Source organism: Solanum dulcamara, chromosome 2 (genome assembly GCF_947179165.1).
Source record: "Solanum dulcamara chromosome 2, daSolDulc1.2, whole genome shotgun sequence".
Lineage (NCBI taxonomy): Eukaryota > Viridiplantae > Streptophyta > Magnoliopsida > Solanales > Solanaceae > Solanum > Solanum dulcamara.
Genome location: NC_077238.1, coordinates 64911167 through 64929940, shown reverse-complemented (window position 1 = coordinate 64929940; position 18774 = coordinate 64911167). Strand labels below are relative to the sequence as shown.

At 35.6% G+C, this 18774-nt stretch overlaps 1 protein-coding gene and 1 non-coding gene across 2 annotated transcripts; both read right to left on the bottom strand.

Annotated features, from left to right (window-relative positions):
• Nucleotides 1-696: 696 nt before the first annotated feature.
• LOC129880628 (nitrile-specifier protein 5) lies at nucleotides 697-3412 on the bottom strand. Its single transcript, XM_055954747.1, has 2 exons — nucleotides 3213-3412; nucleotides 697-1821 (listed from the first exon to the last, which is right to left on the bottom strand). The coding sequence occupies exons 1-2, from the start codon at nucleotides 3243-3245 to the stop codon at nucleotides 877-879; spliced, it is 978 nt and encodes a 325-aa protein (XP_055810722.1). The 5' UTR covers nucleotides 3246-3412; the 3' UTR covers nucleotides 697-876.
• A 2634-nt stretch (nucleotides 3413-6046) lies between these two features.
• Nucleotides 6047-6118, bottom strand: TRNAE-UUC (transfer RNA glutamic acid (anticodon UUC)). Its single transcript has one exon. It is a non-coding gene; the product is annotated as a tRNA-Glu (tRNA).
• Nucleotides 6119-18774: the final 12656 nt, after the last annotated feature.

The following is an 18774-nucleotide window of genomic DNA, read 5'->3' as shown; positions in this document are numbered from 1 at the left end:
GGTTTGAGGCTACACACACGTGAAAAAATATTCGAGTCTTTGCGGAAAAAAATTCCGGGGTATTACAATAAAGGGGTCTTCATAAGACAAGAAAAGAAAAGAAAGAGATAGAGGAAGAACAAGGACAAAAATATATAGAAAAGCTCTGCACTTTGGTGGTGATCCGTAAGTCCTCATCTCCAAGTTGTAAGCCGCAAATTCTCATATCTCTGCGATTGTGATCAAAGCTTGGCTCCGCATTCGTAGTGAAGTTTCAACAAGTATTTCATCAATCCAAGAACAAAGTAAAGCTCTTGTGTTGATGATCGTGAAGAGAAGAATAAGAGGATTACATCTTTTTCATTAGATTTTATAAAGATTGTAACATTCACACATATTCGAATATAAATATCATTTTTCATTAGATTTTATAAAGATTGTAACATTCACAGAAAGTGCATTTTGCTTTAAATGCATTATTTTAAAAGAATTTTAAGAAAGTATATTTTGCTTTAATTGCATTATTTTAGAAAAATTTCAAGAAAGTATATTTTACTTTAATTACATTACTTTAAGAAGAGTTACAAAAAGTATATTTTACTAAATATATATAGTGCATTAAAATGTACTGAAGAGTTACAAAAAGTATATTTTACTAAATATATATAGTGCATTAAAATGTACTAAATTCGAGTAAATTTAAACATAAAAAAGTAGTGACCTAAAGCAAGAATTTCAACAACATATACCCTGGTTTAACAAATTGAACAAACCTTTACAAGAGCATCAAATAACAATCACTGAACATATTTTCCCCCCCATATCTAACACAAGGCTAAAATGTCACCTTGAAGATTATTTGTTCTTACAACATTCATCACTTGTCATTTCCAGTACTCAAGTCTCCGCCAGAGGAGTGAAAAAGAAAATGTCACCAAGCCTATCATTGCTTGGTGTATTGCCACCATAAACCAGCAGCCCCTCTTGGCCATCTCGCTGTCCACTAGCAAAGGCGCACCACCCTCGTGGTCCAGGATGGACACCGGAATCCATCCACCGCTTCCAAACTAGTGTCTCTGTGTCGAGTGCATAGACATCGCCCGAAAATTTCCCAGCACCTAAGTGACCTAAGTCACTAGGGTCTATTTCACCACCATAGATAAAAATGTATTTCCCAATCCCAACTGTTGAAAATACACTTCTAGCAGAAGGTTTTTCACCATTTGTCTCCACTTGCATCCACTTTTCTTCAATTGTATCAAAGTAATGCACATCATCAAGCTCGTCACCGGAAAATCCGTAGACAACCCATATTTTGCCTAGGACCACAGTCAAACCAGGTCCACCTCTTGGTTTACAATTTTCCCCTGGTACAGGAAATTTGATCCATTTCTTATCAACAACGTCGTAACCCCAGAGATCACTTAGCCTTCCAGCATTTCCACAACCACCAAAGACGTAGATCCTCCAATCATCAGCAGTCATAGAGTGGTAGCTCCGGTGAGGAGGGCCATCATCATCTCCACTAGACAATAAGGTCCATTTGTTGGTAGTTGTGTCAAAAGAATAAAGCTCATTAAGCTCCTTATGTTCAGCATCTCTGCCACCAAAGACATAGATAGTCTCCCCTAAAGTGGCCATAGTGACGCCTACACGAGGTGGAGGGACATCCCCAACAGCATCAGCCACGGACCATTCTTGGCTATTGAGATCAAACACGTACAATTTGTTGTCAACAGGGACCCGAGGTGTGAACTCACCTCCGAAGGAATAGACCTTATGCCCCACAATGGTGATGGCATGTGAGCTTCTTGCCCCAGGTCCAGCGCCTTTTTCCTCCAGCTGCATTTGGAGGGTTCATATGAATAAGAATCCAACAACAACAACAACAACAACAACAACAACAATCCAGTGAAATCCCACAACATGGGGTCTGGGGAGGGTAGAATGTACCAAGGTAGGACGGTTGTTTCCTGGAGACCTCGGCTCAGTAAAAGCATAAATGCATCCAACAAGAAGTTTAAAATTGGTCACACACTTCCACAGACCACAGCCTAGGAACTTTGAATGAAAATTGAAATACTACTCCATTTACGAGAATGAAAGAAACACTATTCTATGTAACAATATCACGACATCAACTTCAAATTTAAATACAAAGAGTACAAAAGATTTACTGAAACAATTAAGAAATAGCTACTTCATTTAGTAGAAACCATCAAGAGAAAACAATTCATCATTGAGGCAGAAAGTTACATTTCTGACAAAACCAAAACTATGATGATACTAAATGTGCAATTGCTAAAATATGAAGCTAAATACCAATTCTGCATCAATTGACATCAATTCTGCACAAGGCAGGTTAAACTAAACAGCTTAATCCCCGATAATATAAGCATTTTCCAAGGTATATACTCGTATCACATCGTATTATCAGTTCTATTTGAATGCACACAAGAAATGTTTTTTCTTGAAACTATTTTAGTAGCTCAGTTGGTTGACTAACTGAATTTTTGCCTTGATGGTGAGGTTTCGATTCCCTAATCCTATCCCCCATTTCCACTTCCCCAACCCCCAATTAATTTAAAAAAAAAAAAAAACCAAATGACCACCTATTTGTTCGTTAATCGAGTTTCGCATAAATTTCAACAAAAGGTTGTCAAGCTAGTACCTACTCCCATGTCCCAAATTACACAACTCACTTTTCCTTTTAGTTATTCTAAAAAGAATGATACATTTTCCTATTTAGTAACAATTTAACTCACATTCTTATTTTATGCTTAATGAAATGATTTGTAACACGAATATCTATCAGACCACAATTTTTTTAAAAAAATAAATCTTTTTAAAATTCTGTGTCACAGTCAAACTTGGGAACGGAGTGAGTATCATGTTTACTTCAGGTGCTTTTACTCTGTACATTGTTAATCACATAACTGATCCCCTTTCATTCAGGCTGAAAGCACCAACTAAACCTTTTTCAATTTACCAGCATGAGTTATGTTAATCTCACTTCTCCATATGAATTCATGGGCGGAGCTAAGAACCCGAATACAGTTCGGCCAAACTCAGTAGCTTTTTAAAAATAAGAACTCATAAAATAAAAATTATGACTTGATACATAGAAAAAAGAAGTAACTACAAGAAGAAGATACACATACCCAGACAAGAGAAATTAAGAGATAATGATAAAGAATGCAATAGGTGAAATTAATAGGGATATAAGACAAAACCTTGATCCATTTGCCTTGTATTGCTGCAGCCATGCCTAAAAACAAAATCTTCTCACAAGCAATCTTACTATTCTGGTGTTTTTTCTTTACTCTTTCTGTCGAATCCTTCAAGTGTGAAATTTAAAGACGCTTTTCATTTGCCTTATGTCATGGTTTTAGTACTCATCTGTTCCTAAAATTGCCCTTCCTATTGGACAACAATTACAAAAACCACTCTTTTGTTTGTTCTAAATCTAGGGGCGTGGAATGTTTCTAATTATATAATGATATCATACTTTTTAAAATGAACCTGTTTGAATTAGTTTATTTTAAGTATTTTTATGTTAAATTAATTTTTAAGTATTTTTAAAGTGTTTAGATGAATTAAAAGAATAGCCTTGTGGTTGTTGGAATTCAAATTTATAATATTGTGATTGAAACATGCATGATATCATGGAAAATTAATCAGTACTCACCAAAGAAAGAAAGTTGAATTTGGCTAGATTCCCATGAAGGGCATGAATGGAGCCTTTTCTTGTGTAATGGAAAAAAATAATGGTGTTGATAAGTTTGTGATTAATCTAATAGCAAGATAACATTACCTATTGGATTAGTTTAATTTAAAAGTGGACGTCACGGCAGAGGTCAGAAAGTAAGCGATGCTTCCAACTCTCTCTCTCTTTCTTAGGATTTCTTTTTCTGTCTTTCCTTCTTATTAATTTGCTAAGTTAAATTTATTTTATAAAAAATACTTAATATTATAGTTTCAGTATTATAATTTTTGATTTTATATGTATTTTTTAAAAGTGTGATAATTAGTATAATAACAACAACAACAACCCAGTGAAATCCCACATCGTGGGGTCTGGGGAGGATAGAGTGTACGCAGACCTGACTCCTACCAATGTATGACGGTTGTTTCCGAAAGACCCTCGGCTCAATAAAAGCATAGAAAAAGGCCAGAAAAGAATATTAGAGTAAATAAGTAGATGACGAAAACGGTCCAAACAATAGTATAATCAAAGCACAAAAAACAGTAGATATTATTATTGGATAATAACATAAATACCATAAATAACATACATCCGAGTACAAGAAATTATAGTGCGTTAATACGCCTACGAATAAGGGAGAATAAAACCACTATGTACTAGCCTTCTACCCTAATGTGTGTCCTCCACACCCTCCTATCTAGGGTCATGTCCTCGGTAAGTCGTAAATGCGTCATGTCATGTCTGATCACCTCTCCCCAATATTTCTTCGGTCTACCCCTACCTCTTCTGAAACCATCCATGGCCAACCTCTCACATCTCCGCACTGGTGCATCTGAGACTCTCCTCTTCACATGTCCAAACCATCTCAGTCGCGTTTTCCGCATCTTGTCTTCCACCGAGGCCACTCCTACCTTTTCTCGAATAGCCTCATTTCTAATCTTGTCACTCCTGGTATGCCCACACATCCATCTCAACATTCTCATCTTGGCAACCTTCATCTTTTGCATGTGGGAGACCTTAACTGGCCAACACTCCGCCCCATATAACATAGCTGGCCTAACAACCACTTTGTAGAACTTGCCCTTAAGTTGTGGTGGCACCTTCTTGTCACATAACACACCGGAGGCGAGCCTCCATTTCATCCATCCTGCCCTAATACAGTGTGGTAATTAGTATGGTATTTAATTTTATAAAAAATATCAAAATATCAATATCATACCAAAATATATAATTACATATAAAATTTATATATATATGTTATTATAATACTAACAAATATATAAAATAGCATTAGTATAAAATTAATTATTTAAACATTGTAACTTTATCTACTCTATCTTGATTGAAATGTATTTTTTGACTGATTGATTAATGAATGAAATTGTTTGTACTTTATTTTGAATATTTCTATACATGGTGTTAGTATGATATAATTAAGATATTTTTTGTAAAGTCGAAATCATAATTCTCTATTAGTATATGTAATTGGAAGTCAACCAAGCTATTGTTACCGATTTAGTGTACGGTAAGATACAAAAATTGAATTTAAAATATTGAACCATACTGAATTAATTTGGTATGATAGTTGAATGTATTTTTAAAAATTAAAAATTAAAATTATCAAACCATAATTTTCAAAATCATACCATACCATACCATACAATATCATGCTCACCCTCACTCAAAAGAGTAAACCAAAAAGTACAAAAGGCACTAAGGCCCCAATTATTTTCTAGAAATTCATATATGTCATGTTATTAAATAAGTATCAAAAATTATATTTTTGAAAATAATGACCATGAAAATTAACTCGGCAAAGTAGAGTGATTACTGAAAGACGATAAAATTGAGTGACTATGGTGACCAATACTTAAAATTGAGGTGAAATATTGAAATCGTCTTTCTAGTAGTAATTTTAATTCAATTTTTTTAAAACATCGCTAAATATTTTGACAAAATTTCTAGTTTGGATAATGATAATAAAACAGAAAAATAATTTCAAGCAATTCTAGAACTTTTTGTATCTTTAGGTCCCCCAACTCCTTTCACTTGGTCTTTGAGATCAGTTAATTCTGATTGATGCTTATTATTTTATTATAAATATTATTTGATTCAAAAATCTATCAGAATTCATCATTTTATATTTATATTCTATTTTTTTCAAATTTTATTGGATATGTTATTGTTGTTCTAATTTCGATTCATTTTGTATCCTTTTTTCTGTATGCAGAAAATAACAAAACAATAAAAGTTGAAACAGAAAATACGCAGCATATAACAAGTGAATAACATTGTGCTATACTCATTTTCGTCCATTGAACTAGCGAAAACAATAAACATTAGGAAATAATGTGAAAAAAGTTCCGTTACCGGGAATCGAACCCGGGTCTCCTGGGTGAAAGCCAGATATCCTAACCGCTGGACGATAACGGATGTTATACCTACTAAGCTGCATTTTTTTTTATCTATTTCTTGTTCCAGTTATTTGTTTTTATTTTTTTTACAAGAACGAAAGAAAAATGAATTGGATTGTTTGCATGTTTGATTCTCTAATTTACTGTATTCTCAAAAATTAATATTTATTATAAAATAAACTAACTTAGCAAAATAAGAATAAGAAAAAGAAGGAGGAGTAGAGTGAACACGTATATGCATCATCTTTTATTTAAGATGTGCTCTTTTATAGAAAAAATAAAATACAAGTTGTGGACAACTTGCCTACTACAACTTGTCTAGTGGGTCCAATAAATGGATATCCACTATACCACATTTCATAACACTCCCTCTTCGATGTCCACGTGTAAGTTGCTTCATTAAAAAAAAACTTTATAAGAAATAATATAAATAATTATTCTAAACATCCACAGATGTTGTGCCTCATTAAAACCTTGCTAGAAAAAAAATTCAGAGGAAAAAAGCCTAGTAAAGGAAAAATAGTGCACACATCTGATAATACGGCTTGAGTGCTGCCTCGTTAAAAATCTTTATCAGAAAAAACTCAGTGGGACAAAACCTTGGTTAAGGAAAAAAGAGTACAACGCGTATTTTACTCCCCCAGATGAAAACTTCATTTGATATTTTGGAGATGACGCATTCCAATCTTATATCTTAGCTCAAAAGTTGATGTTGATAATGCCTTTGTGAATAAATCTGCAAGATTATCACTCGAATGAACTTGTTGTACATCAATATCACCATTTTTCTGGAGATTAAGTGTGAAGAATAATTTTGGTGAAATATGTTTCGTTTGTCACCTTTTTATGAAGCTACCTTTCAATTGAGCTGTGCACGCGGCATTGTCTTCGAATATAACTGTGGCTACTTTGACATCATTTTCCAGGACACATCTTTCTTTAATGAACTATATCATCGATCTCAACCAGACACATTCTCTACTTGCTTCATGAATTGCTATTATTTCAGCATGATTTGAAGAAGTAGCAACAATAGACTACTTTGTAGATTGTCATGATATACCAGTTTCTCCTTATGTAAATAGATAGCCTATCTGAAATCGAGCTTTATGTAGGTCTGATAAATAACCTGAATCTTCATAACCAATAAGGTATGCACAACTTTTGTTAGTATAAAATAAATCCATATCAATGGTACCTTTTTAGGTATCGCAAGATATGTTTGATACCATTTCAATGCCTTCGCATTAGAGATGAACTATACCTTGCCATCAAATTAACAGAAAATATTATATTAGGTTTGGTTGCATTAGTAAGATACACAAGTGTACCAATTGCACTGAGATATGGTACTTCAGAACCAAGAAGTTTTTCATCCTCTTCTGGAGGTCGAAATGGATCTTTTCTCACTTCAAGTGATCGAACAACCATTGGAGTACTTAATGGATATGCTTTTTCCATGTAAAATTATTTTAAAATTTTCTCAGTGTAGGCAGATTGGTGGAAAAAAACCTCGTCTGCTAAATATTCAATTTGCAGACCCAGACAAAGTTTTATCTTTCCAAGATCTTTCATCTCAAATTCTTTCTTTAGATATTCAATCGCCTTTTGGACCTCTTCGGGGGTTCCAATGAGATTTATGTCATCAACATAAACGGCGAATATAACAAACTTTGATTCCATTTTCTTAATAAAAACACATGGACAAATGATATCATTTATATAGCCTTCATTTATTAAGTACTCACAAAGGCGATTATACCACAGACGCCCTGATTGTTTCAGACCATATAATAATCTTTGCAATTTCATTGAGTACATCTCTTGAGACTTATTACATGCTTCAAGAAATTTTAATCCTTCTGGGATTTTTATATAAATTTCATTATCAAGTGAACCATAAAGGTAAGCTGTAACTACATCCATTAGATGTATTTCAAGATTTTTATGTACAGCTAGACTGATTAGATATCGAAATGTTATTCCATCAATAATAGGTGAATATGTTTCTTCATAGTTGACCCCGGGTCTTTGAGAGAATCCTTGTGCAACAAGGCGTGCCTTGTATCTTACAATTTCATTTCTCTCATTTCAGTTTTGCACAAAAATCCATTTATATCCAACTGGTTTTATACTTTCAGGGGTTTAGACTACAGGTCCAAAACCCTCACGTTTAGCAAGTGAGTCTAATTCTGATTGAATTGTCTTTTGCCATTTGGGCCAATCACATCTATGTCGACATTCTTTGATGGATTTAGGATCAAGACATTCACTATCTTGCATGAGGCTAGTGCAACATTATATGCAAAAATATTATCCACCATAATTTTTGATCGATCTAAATTTATCTTATCACCGATAGAACTTATTAAAAGTTCTCCATTCACTTGAGTCTCGGGTTCACTGATTTCTTCAGGAATATCAGGATTACTCAAATCTTGACCTTCTTCAAGAGGTTCTTGTATAGTATCATCTTTATTATTCCTCACGCTTCTTTTTCTAGGATTTTTATCCTTTGAACCCAATGGTCTACCACGCTTCAGGCGTGTTTGGGATTCAGAAGTTATGATACTAGTAGATGGTCCTTTTGGGACATCAATTCGGATAGGCACATTCACTGCAGGGATATGTGATTTAGTTATCCATTTCAAATCAATAAATGCATCTACATTTGATTTGTTATTTTCTGTAAGTGGATGATCTTCTGGACCTCCTGCTCACATGTGCGGTTACGTGAATCAAAATGAGATAGTGACCAAAATTTCCACGGGTTACTTTTTCTCTCCCCTTAATGGCGGAAAAGGTGTTTTATCAAACCGATAATCTGCAAATCGAGTAGTAAATAAGTCGCCAGTCAATGGTTCAAGGTATCGAATTATGGAGGGTGAGTCAAACCCAACATAGATGCCCAACCGTCGTTGATGACCCATTTTTGTACGTTGTGGTGGTGCTACAGGAATATATACTGCACAACCAAAACATCGTAGATGGGCTATATTTAGCTCATGACCAAATACTAATTGTGATGGAGAGTATTTATTATTGTATCGGTCTGAGACGTACAAGTGTTGCTGTATGTAAGATAGCATGACCCCAAATAATAATTGGCTATTTTGTTTTCATTAGTAGAGGTCTTGATATCAATTGTAGGCGCTTTATAAAAGACTCTGCAAGGCTATTTTGAGTATGAATATAAGCAACAAGATGTTCAATTTTTATCCCAATTGATAAGCAATAATTATCAAAAGCTTGAGATGTAAATTCTCCAGCATTATCAAGGCGAATGACCTTAATTGAATAATCTTGAAATTGCGCCCTTAATCTTATTATTTGTGCTACCAACTTCACAAACGCCAGGTTGCGAGATGATAAGAGGCACACATGAGACCATCTAGACGATGCATCTATTAGGACCATAAAATATCTAAACAATCCATTAGGTGGATGAATAGGTCCACATATATCTCCATGTATACGCTCTAAATATCTAGGAGATTTGATGCCAATCTTCAGAGTCGATGGTCTGACAATTAATTTTTCTTGATAACAAGCAACACATGAAAATTCATCATTCGTAAGAATCTTTTGGTTCTTTAACGGATGTCCTGTTGAATTTTTAAGGATTCGTCTCATCATTATTGATCCAGGATGACCTATTCGACCATGCAATAGCACAAATGTATTTAGATTAGTAAACTGTTGGTTTACGATCAAATATGCTTCAATTGCACTAATTTTTGCATAATATAGGCCAAACGACAAAGTTGATAATTTTTTCAAAATATAATTCTTGCCTGAGACACTCTTGGTTATATCAAGATATTCAGTATTTATTTCATTTAATGTCTCAACATGATATCCATTTCTGCGGATATCTTAAAAACTTAACAAGTTTCTTGGAGATTTAAAAGAGAATAATGCATCTCCTATAATAATTTTTGTCCCCTTAGGTAGAAATATAGTAGCTCTTCCGGAGCCTTCTATCATTTTTAAATTATCAGAAATTGTAGTAATATTTGCTTTTTTTCTAAGCAAGTTGAAAAAATATTTTTCATCTTTAAAAATGACATGAGTTGTTCCACTATTAATTACACTAATATCTCCGTGATTGATCATTGATCCAAACAAAATTTGAGGCATATCCATATTTTTCTTCAAAAAAAATAAGTAGTAAATATTATAATTAAAACATGGTTCATTATACAAATTTTATTTATTTACACGGATACAAAAAATAAAACATATCATTTAGTACAGATAAATAAAAAAGAAATTATTTAAATATTATTAGGCTTATCAATATTCATATTATCTTCTGAAAAATTAAAAAAATCAGCTGCATCCAGATGCATAGGCTCAATATTATCTTCAGAGATAAAATTTATCTCTGGATTATTTTCTGCCCTCTTCAAGGATGCTTGATATAACTGAACCAGGCGTTTTGATGACCGGCATGTCTGTGACCAGTGCCCCATACCTCCACATCTATGACATATACTTTCTGAATTTTTCTTTGGTAAAACTTCTGGCTTTTCACTCTTCTTTTTATACTGCTGATCATTTCTCGATGCCAGCCGAACATCATTATTATAATTTTTTCTTCGACCATGACCACGACCACGACTGGGGTCATGACCTCTTTCTCGTTGGTTATAATTTGTCTAATTCACTTCAGGAAGTGGAAAAGAACCAACAGACCGACTATCATGATTTTTCATTAATAGTCCATTGTGACGTTCAGCAATCAGAAGGTGAGAAAGTAATTCAGAATATTTCTTAAAATTCTTTTCGCAATATTGCTGCTACAGGAGCATATTCGTGGGTGAAAATGTGGAGTATATTTTTTCAAGTTTATCTTGCTCATTGATTTCTTCTCCCTGTAAATTTAACTGAGTTATAATTCTAAACAAGGCAGAATTATATTCAGTTATATTTTTAAAATCCATTAATCTTAAATTTAGCCAATCATGACGTACTTGTGGAAGGATGACCAACTTCAGGTGGTCATATCTTTCTATTAGATTCTTCCACAATTTAAGGGGGTCTTTTAATGTAAGGTACTGTAATTATAATCCCTCGTCAAGATGGTGGCAGAAAAATATCATGGCTTTGACACGGTCTTGACTAGATGTCGTATTGTCATCTTTGATGGTGTCTGCTAGACCCATCGATTCTAGATGTATTTTGACATCTAGTGCCCATAATGAGTTGCCTTTTTCAGAAATATCAAGAGCAACAAATTCAAGCTTTGAGATATTAGACATTCTAAGAAACTAAAATTCTTACCCTTTTTTGTTACCTTCCTAAAAATAGTTCAAATTGGTGGAGGCTCGTGTTGATAACATGTTATAAAATAAACTAATTTAGCAAAATATGAAGGAAAAGAGAATAAGAGAAAGAAGGAGGAGTAGAGGAGTGAAAACGTATATGCATCATCTTTCATTTAAGATGTGCTCTTTTATAGATAAAATAAAATACAAATTATAAAAAACTTGTCTACTACAACTTATTTAGTGGGTCCAATAAATGTACATCCACTGTACCACCTTTCATAACAACATTCATTTATTCATCGTATATAATAGAAAAAGGTAAAGTTGGATTAAACTAAGAATATTTTTTGAAAATGTCTCCTCCTCAAGTGTAACAATACATTAACTAAAAAGTTAGGTTCTCCTCAACCAAATAGATAAGTTTTCCCTTTATTTTTTGAAGTTAAAGAGAATGATTTTGTTTTCCACGTGTTTTCTTATCGTTGTATTTCACTTTAATTTTCCCTTTTCAAGTCCAATAATGGAGAAAGAGAATGAAAAAAAGAAAAAGAAAAATGGGTGTTAAACGTTGGAGATTAAGAGTCTAATCCACCCCCCCAAAAAAATACTAGCTTATTCAATTTCTTTAAATTTGTTAAATTTGTGACTAAACAGTTATACAATGCACTCTGCAGAATGAGTTAAAGTATGTGTTGGATGGCGTATAATTAATTGCTATTAGAAAGAGAGAAGCAGAAACTTACTGTTATAAAAAGCAGACACCTCTTCATCGTCTAGTCGCGGATATTTATAAAATTTTGTATTTTTTTCATTTTAACTTATTTGTTTATTTTTTTTAATTTGTCATTTATTTGAAAATTATACAAAAAAATATTATAAATTATAATAATTATTAACTTAAAATATTTAAAAGACATAAAAAAATTTAAAATTTATTTCTTTAGAAAAATTTAAATTTATTTTTTACTACCACGCCGAGCCTTCTGGCCCACACGTACCCCCAAAAAATGTAAAAAAAATTAATTTGTTTTTTTTTAAAAAAAAAATATTTATTTTTTAAAATTTTCTTTATCACCCCCACCTCCCCCCCATCCAGCTCCCTCCCCAAAAAAGTTAATTTGTTTTTTTTATCAAAAAAATCAATTTTTTCCTTACCCCACACACTCCCACCCCAAACCTACCCCAACCATCTACACTCCAAAAAAAATATTAATATTGCTTTTTTTATTTTTTATTTTTTATGAATGAGCCTCTTTTACTCATTTTATCCATTAAACTATCCATTTTAATGGGTAATGTGAGTTTTGTTCATTTTTTACCCATCTTAAATGAGTTGGATATATCCAACCCATTTAAGATGGATTAATTTGAATGAATACTCATATTAATGTTACGCCTCGGGAGGGTACCCAAGGCGTGGTCGGTACTCAAAGACTATTTCTAGTTTCTAAGCGAACCACTTGACCCATTCACCCATTCATTCAATTAATATTTTATCAGCGGAAGACTTAACTCATTACTAAAACAACTCCAAATGAGATCAAAGGCCAACAATCTAGCTAAATCAAATCAACAACACTAATATGAAGGAAACTAGCCAAAAGACAATGCCAATCAATAACATCAACAATCTAGTCTATGAAGCTTCTAACAACCGTCTAATTGGAGCCAATGATAGATTCATGGCTACCTCAAATCAAAATAAAAGGACTAGTCTCAAAGCAAGAATAAAACATTTTCGATCCTCTGGATGTAGGGGGGCCTTACCAATCAGCTGGAAAGCAAATAAATCTTCAACGGTGCGCTTGTTAATGATCTCTAAAACTTGTCTCTGCATTATGAAATGATACAAGTCCAAATGGACATCAGTACATGGAACGTACAAGTATGTAATATAGTAGAATGAAACATACATCAAGGTAGAATCAAATCAGTTAAGAGATCTCAAATCGGGAAGATGAACAACTCAATCAAGAGGTCCTGAGTCTAAACAAGAATAAGATTTAGATAGAGACCAATCATATACAATTCAATTCAATCCAATCCAATCCAATCAAAGTACTATCAAGACTTATATGAGATTTTCTCTTATCTGACAACCATCACTTATGAGCCAGTGATAGTACAACAAGCCGACGTTGTTGCCACGTCCATTCAATACCTTGCCAAGGTAAGAATGAATCAACCAATCATGGATCCAAAACTAATTTAGTCCTATCATGTTAGGACAATAAATTAGGAAACATCTGACTCAACGATTCAATCCTCTCCTATATTTGGCGACGTAGTTATTAGATTTGAGTTATTACTTATCCCTATCCAATTCGGTGCTCGATACCCCTCCCAAGACTCAGAGCTCATAAGACAATCATTCCAAATCAAACCAAATCAATAAGTTTCAAATGGACTCTTACCAGTTCATCAATTTTATCAAATCAATCCTTTCAACCAATCAATTTTCTAATAGGGTCGAACTCTATTATTGTGAAGTATATGCATGAGTTAAAATGAGTCCCTAAGAAATTAAAAAAGTGCTAGAGGTGATGTAGGGTCACAAAGGACCCCTAGGACCAAGCTAAGTCCAAAAGATTCATCATGGCTAAGTTTTAGGATGAGTTCATATAAGGGGTCGACTTCTAACGACCCCATCTTTTGAAGGACGACAATCTGGGTGGCCCATGACCTATTAAATTAAAGGTCGTCGAGTCTTCTTTCCAACTCCACCAAGAATGTAATTTTTAGAGTTTGAAGTCAAAAGATATGACGATCCTAAGATGAACTAGCACGACAGGAATTTCATGCCTGGGTAGCAACTGCTGGAAATCTGGGCTTGGCGCCGCAGTGGCGCAAAGTGCCACTATCGCGCCAGGAATAAGACTCAGTAGTTTGGTCCATGGCGCGGCGCGCCACTACGAGATGTGCAGGGTTTTCAAGCCTATTTTCCAGAACTCAGAAAACTTGGGCTTGGCGCTGTAAGGGCGCGACGCGCCACTATCGCACCACAAAACAACCTCAGTAGTTTGGTCCCTGGTGCGATGCACCACTATTGGGATGCAGGGTTTTTAATCCTAAATTCTACTTGGCGCCGCAGTGGCGCAATGCGCCACTATTGCGCCAAGAGTGTTTTTGGCCTATTTTTCTAGATTTTAGAGAAAGGGCAATTTGGGTATTTCCCCCAAATTATATATACACAGCCTTGGGACATTTTTGGGACTATTTTTAGCCTCTCTCTCTCTCTCTAAAAGCCCTAGAAAATTTCTCTCTCCTCTTCTTCTTCTTCAAATCCTTCTCCAACAAGAAGTGCCTCCAAGAGCTTCCAGATTCAAGCTTTCCATTGAAGACCCAACAACAAGGTTTCTTCAAAATCTACTCTAAGGTATGTAAGGCTATCCAAAATATGGGTTGAGTCCACCCATGTACCCTACATCTTCCTTGAGATTTATTGTTCATAAAAATAGAGTTTAATGATAGATTTATGTCCAACTAGGTCTTTTTCATCTATTACCCTAATTTCTATTATATGGATGTTGTGGAGTCGAGAAAGTGATGTGTTTCATATTGTTATGAGTTGATTGAGATGAGAGGTCAAACTTATATTGTTAATTTCTTAACTATGTTGATAATGAAAAAAATGTTAATTTTCTTAAATATGTTGTTTATCATGAATTGTCGATTTAAAAACCTTGGAGTTATGTTGAGTCCTAAAAGATTTGTTGAAATGAATAGAAGAATGATTGGATAGGTTTGTATGTTGTTATAAATGCATATTAAATCTACTCCTGAAAGATATGAATGGGATTGATCAGATTGTATGATTGGGAGAGGTTTGATTGTGATAGAGTTGATGAGTTGACATGGTTGTAAATGAAACTTGTCGATATGATTTGATTGAGTTGATTGGATGGAGTTTTATGAGCATTGAGTCTTGGGAGAAGTATCGAGCACCGAATTGGGTAAGAGTAAGTAATAACTCGAATCCAATAACTACGTCGCCAAACGTAGGAGGGGATTGAACCGTTAAAGTCGGATGCTTCCCCAAATTTATTGTCCTAAAATTATAGGACTTGGTTGGATTGGATCCATGATTGGTTGATTCGTTCATACCCTGGCAAAGTATGAACGAACGCGGCAATAACGTCGGTTTGTTATACTATCACTGGCTCATTAGTGATGGTTGTCAGATAAGAGAAACTCCCATATAGGACTTGATAGTACTCTGAGTCGGATTGAGTTGAATGATATGTAATTGGTCTCGTCTAAACCATATTCTTGTTTAGACTTAGGGCACTTGATTGAGTTGTTATTTCTCTTGAGTCGAGCTTCCGAGTTGATTTGATACTTCCTTGGTGTTTGTGTCATTCGGCCATTTTACATACTCATACATTCCATGTACTGATGCCATTTGGCCTGCATCATTTCATGATGCAGAGACAGGTACTAGAGATCATCAACCGGCGCACCGTTGAAGATCCACACACTCCCAGTTAGTTGGTGAGTCCTCCTAGTTTCCGAAGGATATTGAGTTTCCTGTATAGTTTTGTGTTGTTTCCTTTATTTGATTGTTTGTAGCCATGGGCTTGTCATTGGCATCTCCTAGATTGTTGATAGAGACTTCATAGACCAGAGCGTAGAAATGTTGGATTGTTCTTTTGAGTAGTTCTTTTATAACTGTTTGTTGATTGATAGTTATTTGGCCTTTGGCCCTAAATTATGAATAGTACTTCATTGATTGAGTCTTCCACTGAGAGAATGTGTTTGAATGAATGTGTGACTGGACCAGGTGGTTCGCTTAGAGTCCAAAAATGGCTTTCGAGTGTCGGCCACGCTTAGGGTACCCTCCCGGGGTGTGACAAACATGGTATCAGAGCACAGAGTTCAAGAGTCCTAGGGAGTCTATGAAGCCGTGTCTAGTAGAGTCTTGCTTATGGGTGTGTTGTGCACCACACTTATAATCAAGAGGCTATAAGACATTAAGAATTGTTTCACTTTTTTCATACTCTAAATTCGTGCGATAGAGTTAAACTCTATAAAACTTCTTTCTAATTCGTGTATTTATACGTTACAGATAATGCCTTCTAAACATACTGCTAGCCAGAGGAATGTTGATAATGCAGAGATGCCACAGTCAAAGGTACGTCCATCAAGGGCTAGAGGCCGACCGACGAGGTATGCAGAGGCATCTCAAATGCCTACTACTCCACCTGCACCAACTTCAGAAGCAGACTTTAGAGGAGCAATTGCCATGCTCACTCAATTAGTGGTTGCTCGAAATGGTAACCAGAGTTTGCCAACTCTTAGCTCTAGTTCTCAAGAGCCGTCTGCTTCTACCAGAATTAGAGACTTTCTGAGAATGAATCCGCCAGCATTCACGGGTTCTAAGGTTGATGAAGACCCCCAAAATTTTATTGATGAGATATGGAAAATCTTGAAAGCTATGCATGCTACGGAGATTGAGGGGGTTGAATTGGTGTCCTACCAGCTCAAGGATGTGGCAAACATCTGGTATAACCAATGGGAATAAGGTAGAGGTGAGGATACTAAACCTGCTATGTGGGATGAATTTGAGGGAGCCTTTCTTGACCACTTTTTTCCCCGAGAATTGAGGGCAGCAAAAGTGGAGGAGTTTGTGAATGTAAAACAAGAAGGAATGACTATTAAGGAGTACAACCTGAAGTTCATCTAGCTGTCCAGGTATGCTCTAGAGATGATCCTAGATGTGAGGTCGAAGATGAGGAAATTTGTCTCCGGTTTGGGAAGACATGTAAAGAAGGAGTGCAAAGTGGCATTATTGATCTTCGATATGGATATTTCAAGATTAATGGTGTACGCTCAACAGGTGGAGGATGAGAATAGAAAAGACAGAGATGAGCATCTGAGCAAGAAGGCAAGATCAGCTGGGCATGAGAATGATCAGAGGTAAAATAAGGGCAACAGGTCCTTCTTCCAAAAGAGGCCTTCCAACTATGCCTCATCTACCGCCAGTGCACCTATGCCGAAGAACAGGTATGATCGGCAGGGACAGAGTCGCCAGAATTTCAGACCCCAGGGTTCTCAATCCCAAGCTAGCGTGGTCAAGGTTCACAAGAGAAGCCACCATGTATCAAGTGTGGTAAGCTCTACTTGGGAGAGTATAGAGAGGGAAGGGTTGGTTGTTATAAATGTGGCCAAATAGACCATTTTCAGAAGGAGTGTCCAGCACGGGGGAATAGAGCCCACTATTTTACCACCGCACCACCAGCTAGAGGTAATCAGAGGGGCACTACTTCAAGTTCAAGCGGAGGTACAAACCGTCTATATGCCATGGGTAGTCGTCAAGATCAGGAGAACTTTTCAAATGTCGTGACGGGTATGATTCGAGTCCTTTCTTTTGACTGTTGTGTTTTTATGGATCCGGGTGCCACACTATCTTTTGTGACTCCTTACTTGGAAAGTAAGTTTGATAAAATCCCTGAGTGTTTCCTTGAGCCCTTCAGTGTAGCTACTCTTATTGGTGATTCTATCTTAGCTGAGAGAGTCTATAGAGATTGCATTGTGTCAATTTATCACAGGGATACCTTGGCTGACTTAGTTGAGTTAGACCTGGTTGATTTTGATGTGATCCTTGGCATGGACTGGCTTTATGTCTGTTATGCTTCTATTGATTGTAGAACTCAGATTGTCAAGTTCAAATTCCCGAATGAGGCTGTCATAGAGTGGAAGGGTAGCCTTGTCGTGCCTAAGGGTAAGTTTATTTCCTACCTTAGGGCCAGGACGCTAATCTCAAAAGGGTGTATTTATCACCTTGTCCGAGTGAAAGATGACAGTATTGAGTCTCCATCCCTTGAGTCGATTCCGATTGTCAATGAGTTTCCTGATGTCTTTCCTGAAGATCTGCCTGGAGTCCCTCCTGATAGGAAGATCAACTTTGGGATTGATGTCCTTCCTGATACCCAGCCTATCTCAATCCCTCCATATAAAATGGCTTCGGCTGAGTTGAAAGAGTTGAAAGAACAGTTGAAAGACTTGTTAGATAAGGGATTCATTAGACTGAGTGTCTCACCATGGGGTGCTCCGGTCCTTTTTGTGCGAAAGAAAGATGGGTCCCTTAGAATATGTATTAACTACAGGCAGCTGAACAAGGTCACCATAGAGAACAAATACCCTCTCCCCAAAATAGATGACTTATTTGATCAACTTTAGGGTGCCACTTGTTTTTCAAAGATAAACCTAAGATCGGGCTACCATCAGTTGAAGGTGAGGGAGTGTGATATCCCAAAGACATCTTTTCGGACCCGCTATGGCCACTTTGAGTTCTTGGTGATATTCTTCGGGTTGACTAATGCCCCTGCAGCTTTTATGGATCTCATGAACTGAGTATTTAAACCATATCTTGATATGTTTGTAATTGTATTCGTAGATGATA

What these genes read in the sequence shown, in the direction of transcription:
- LOC129880628 (XM_055954747.1), bottom strand. Translation starts at nt 3,245, where the DNA reads ATGGCTGCAGCAATACAAGGCAAATGGATCAAG. An exon ending in TACAAGGCAAATGGATCAAG is followed by an intron (nt 1,822 to 3,212) that starts GTTTTGTCTTAT and finishes CTCCAAATGCAG; the next exon opens with CTGGAGGAAAAAGGCGCTGG.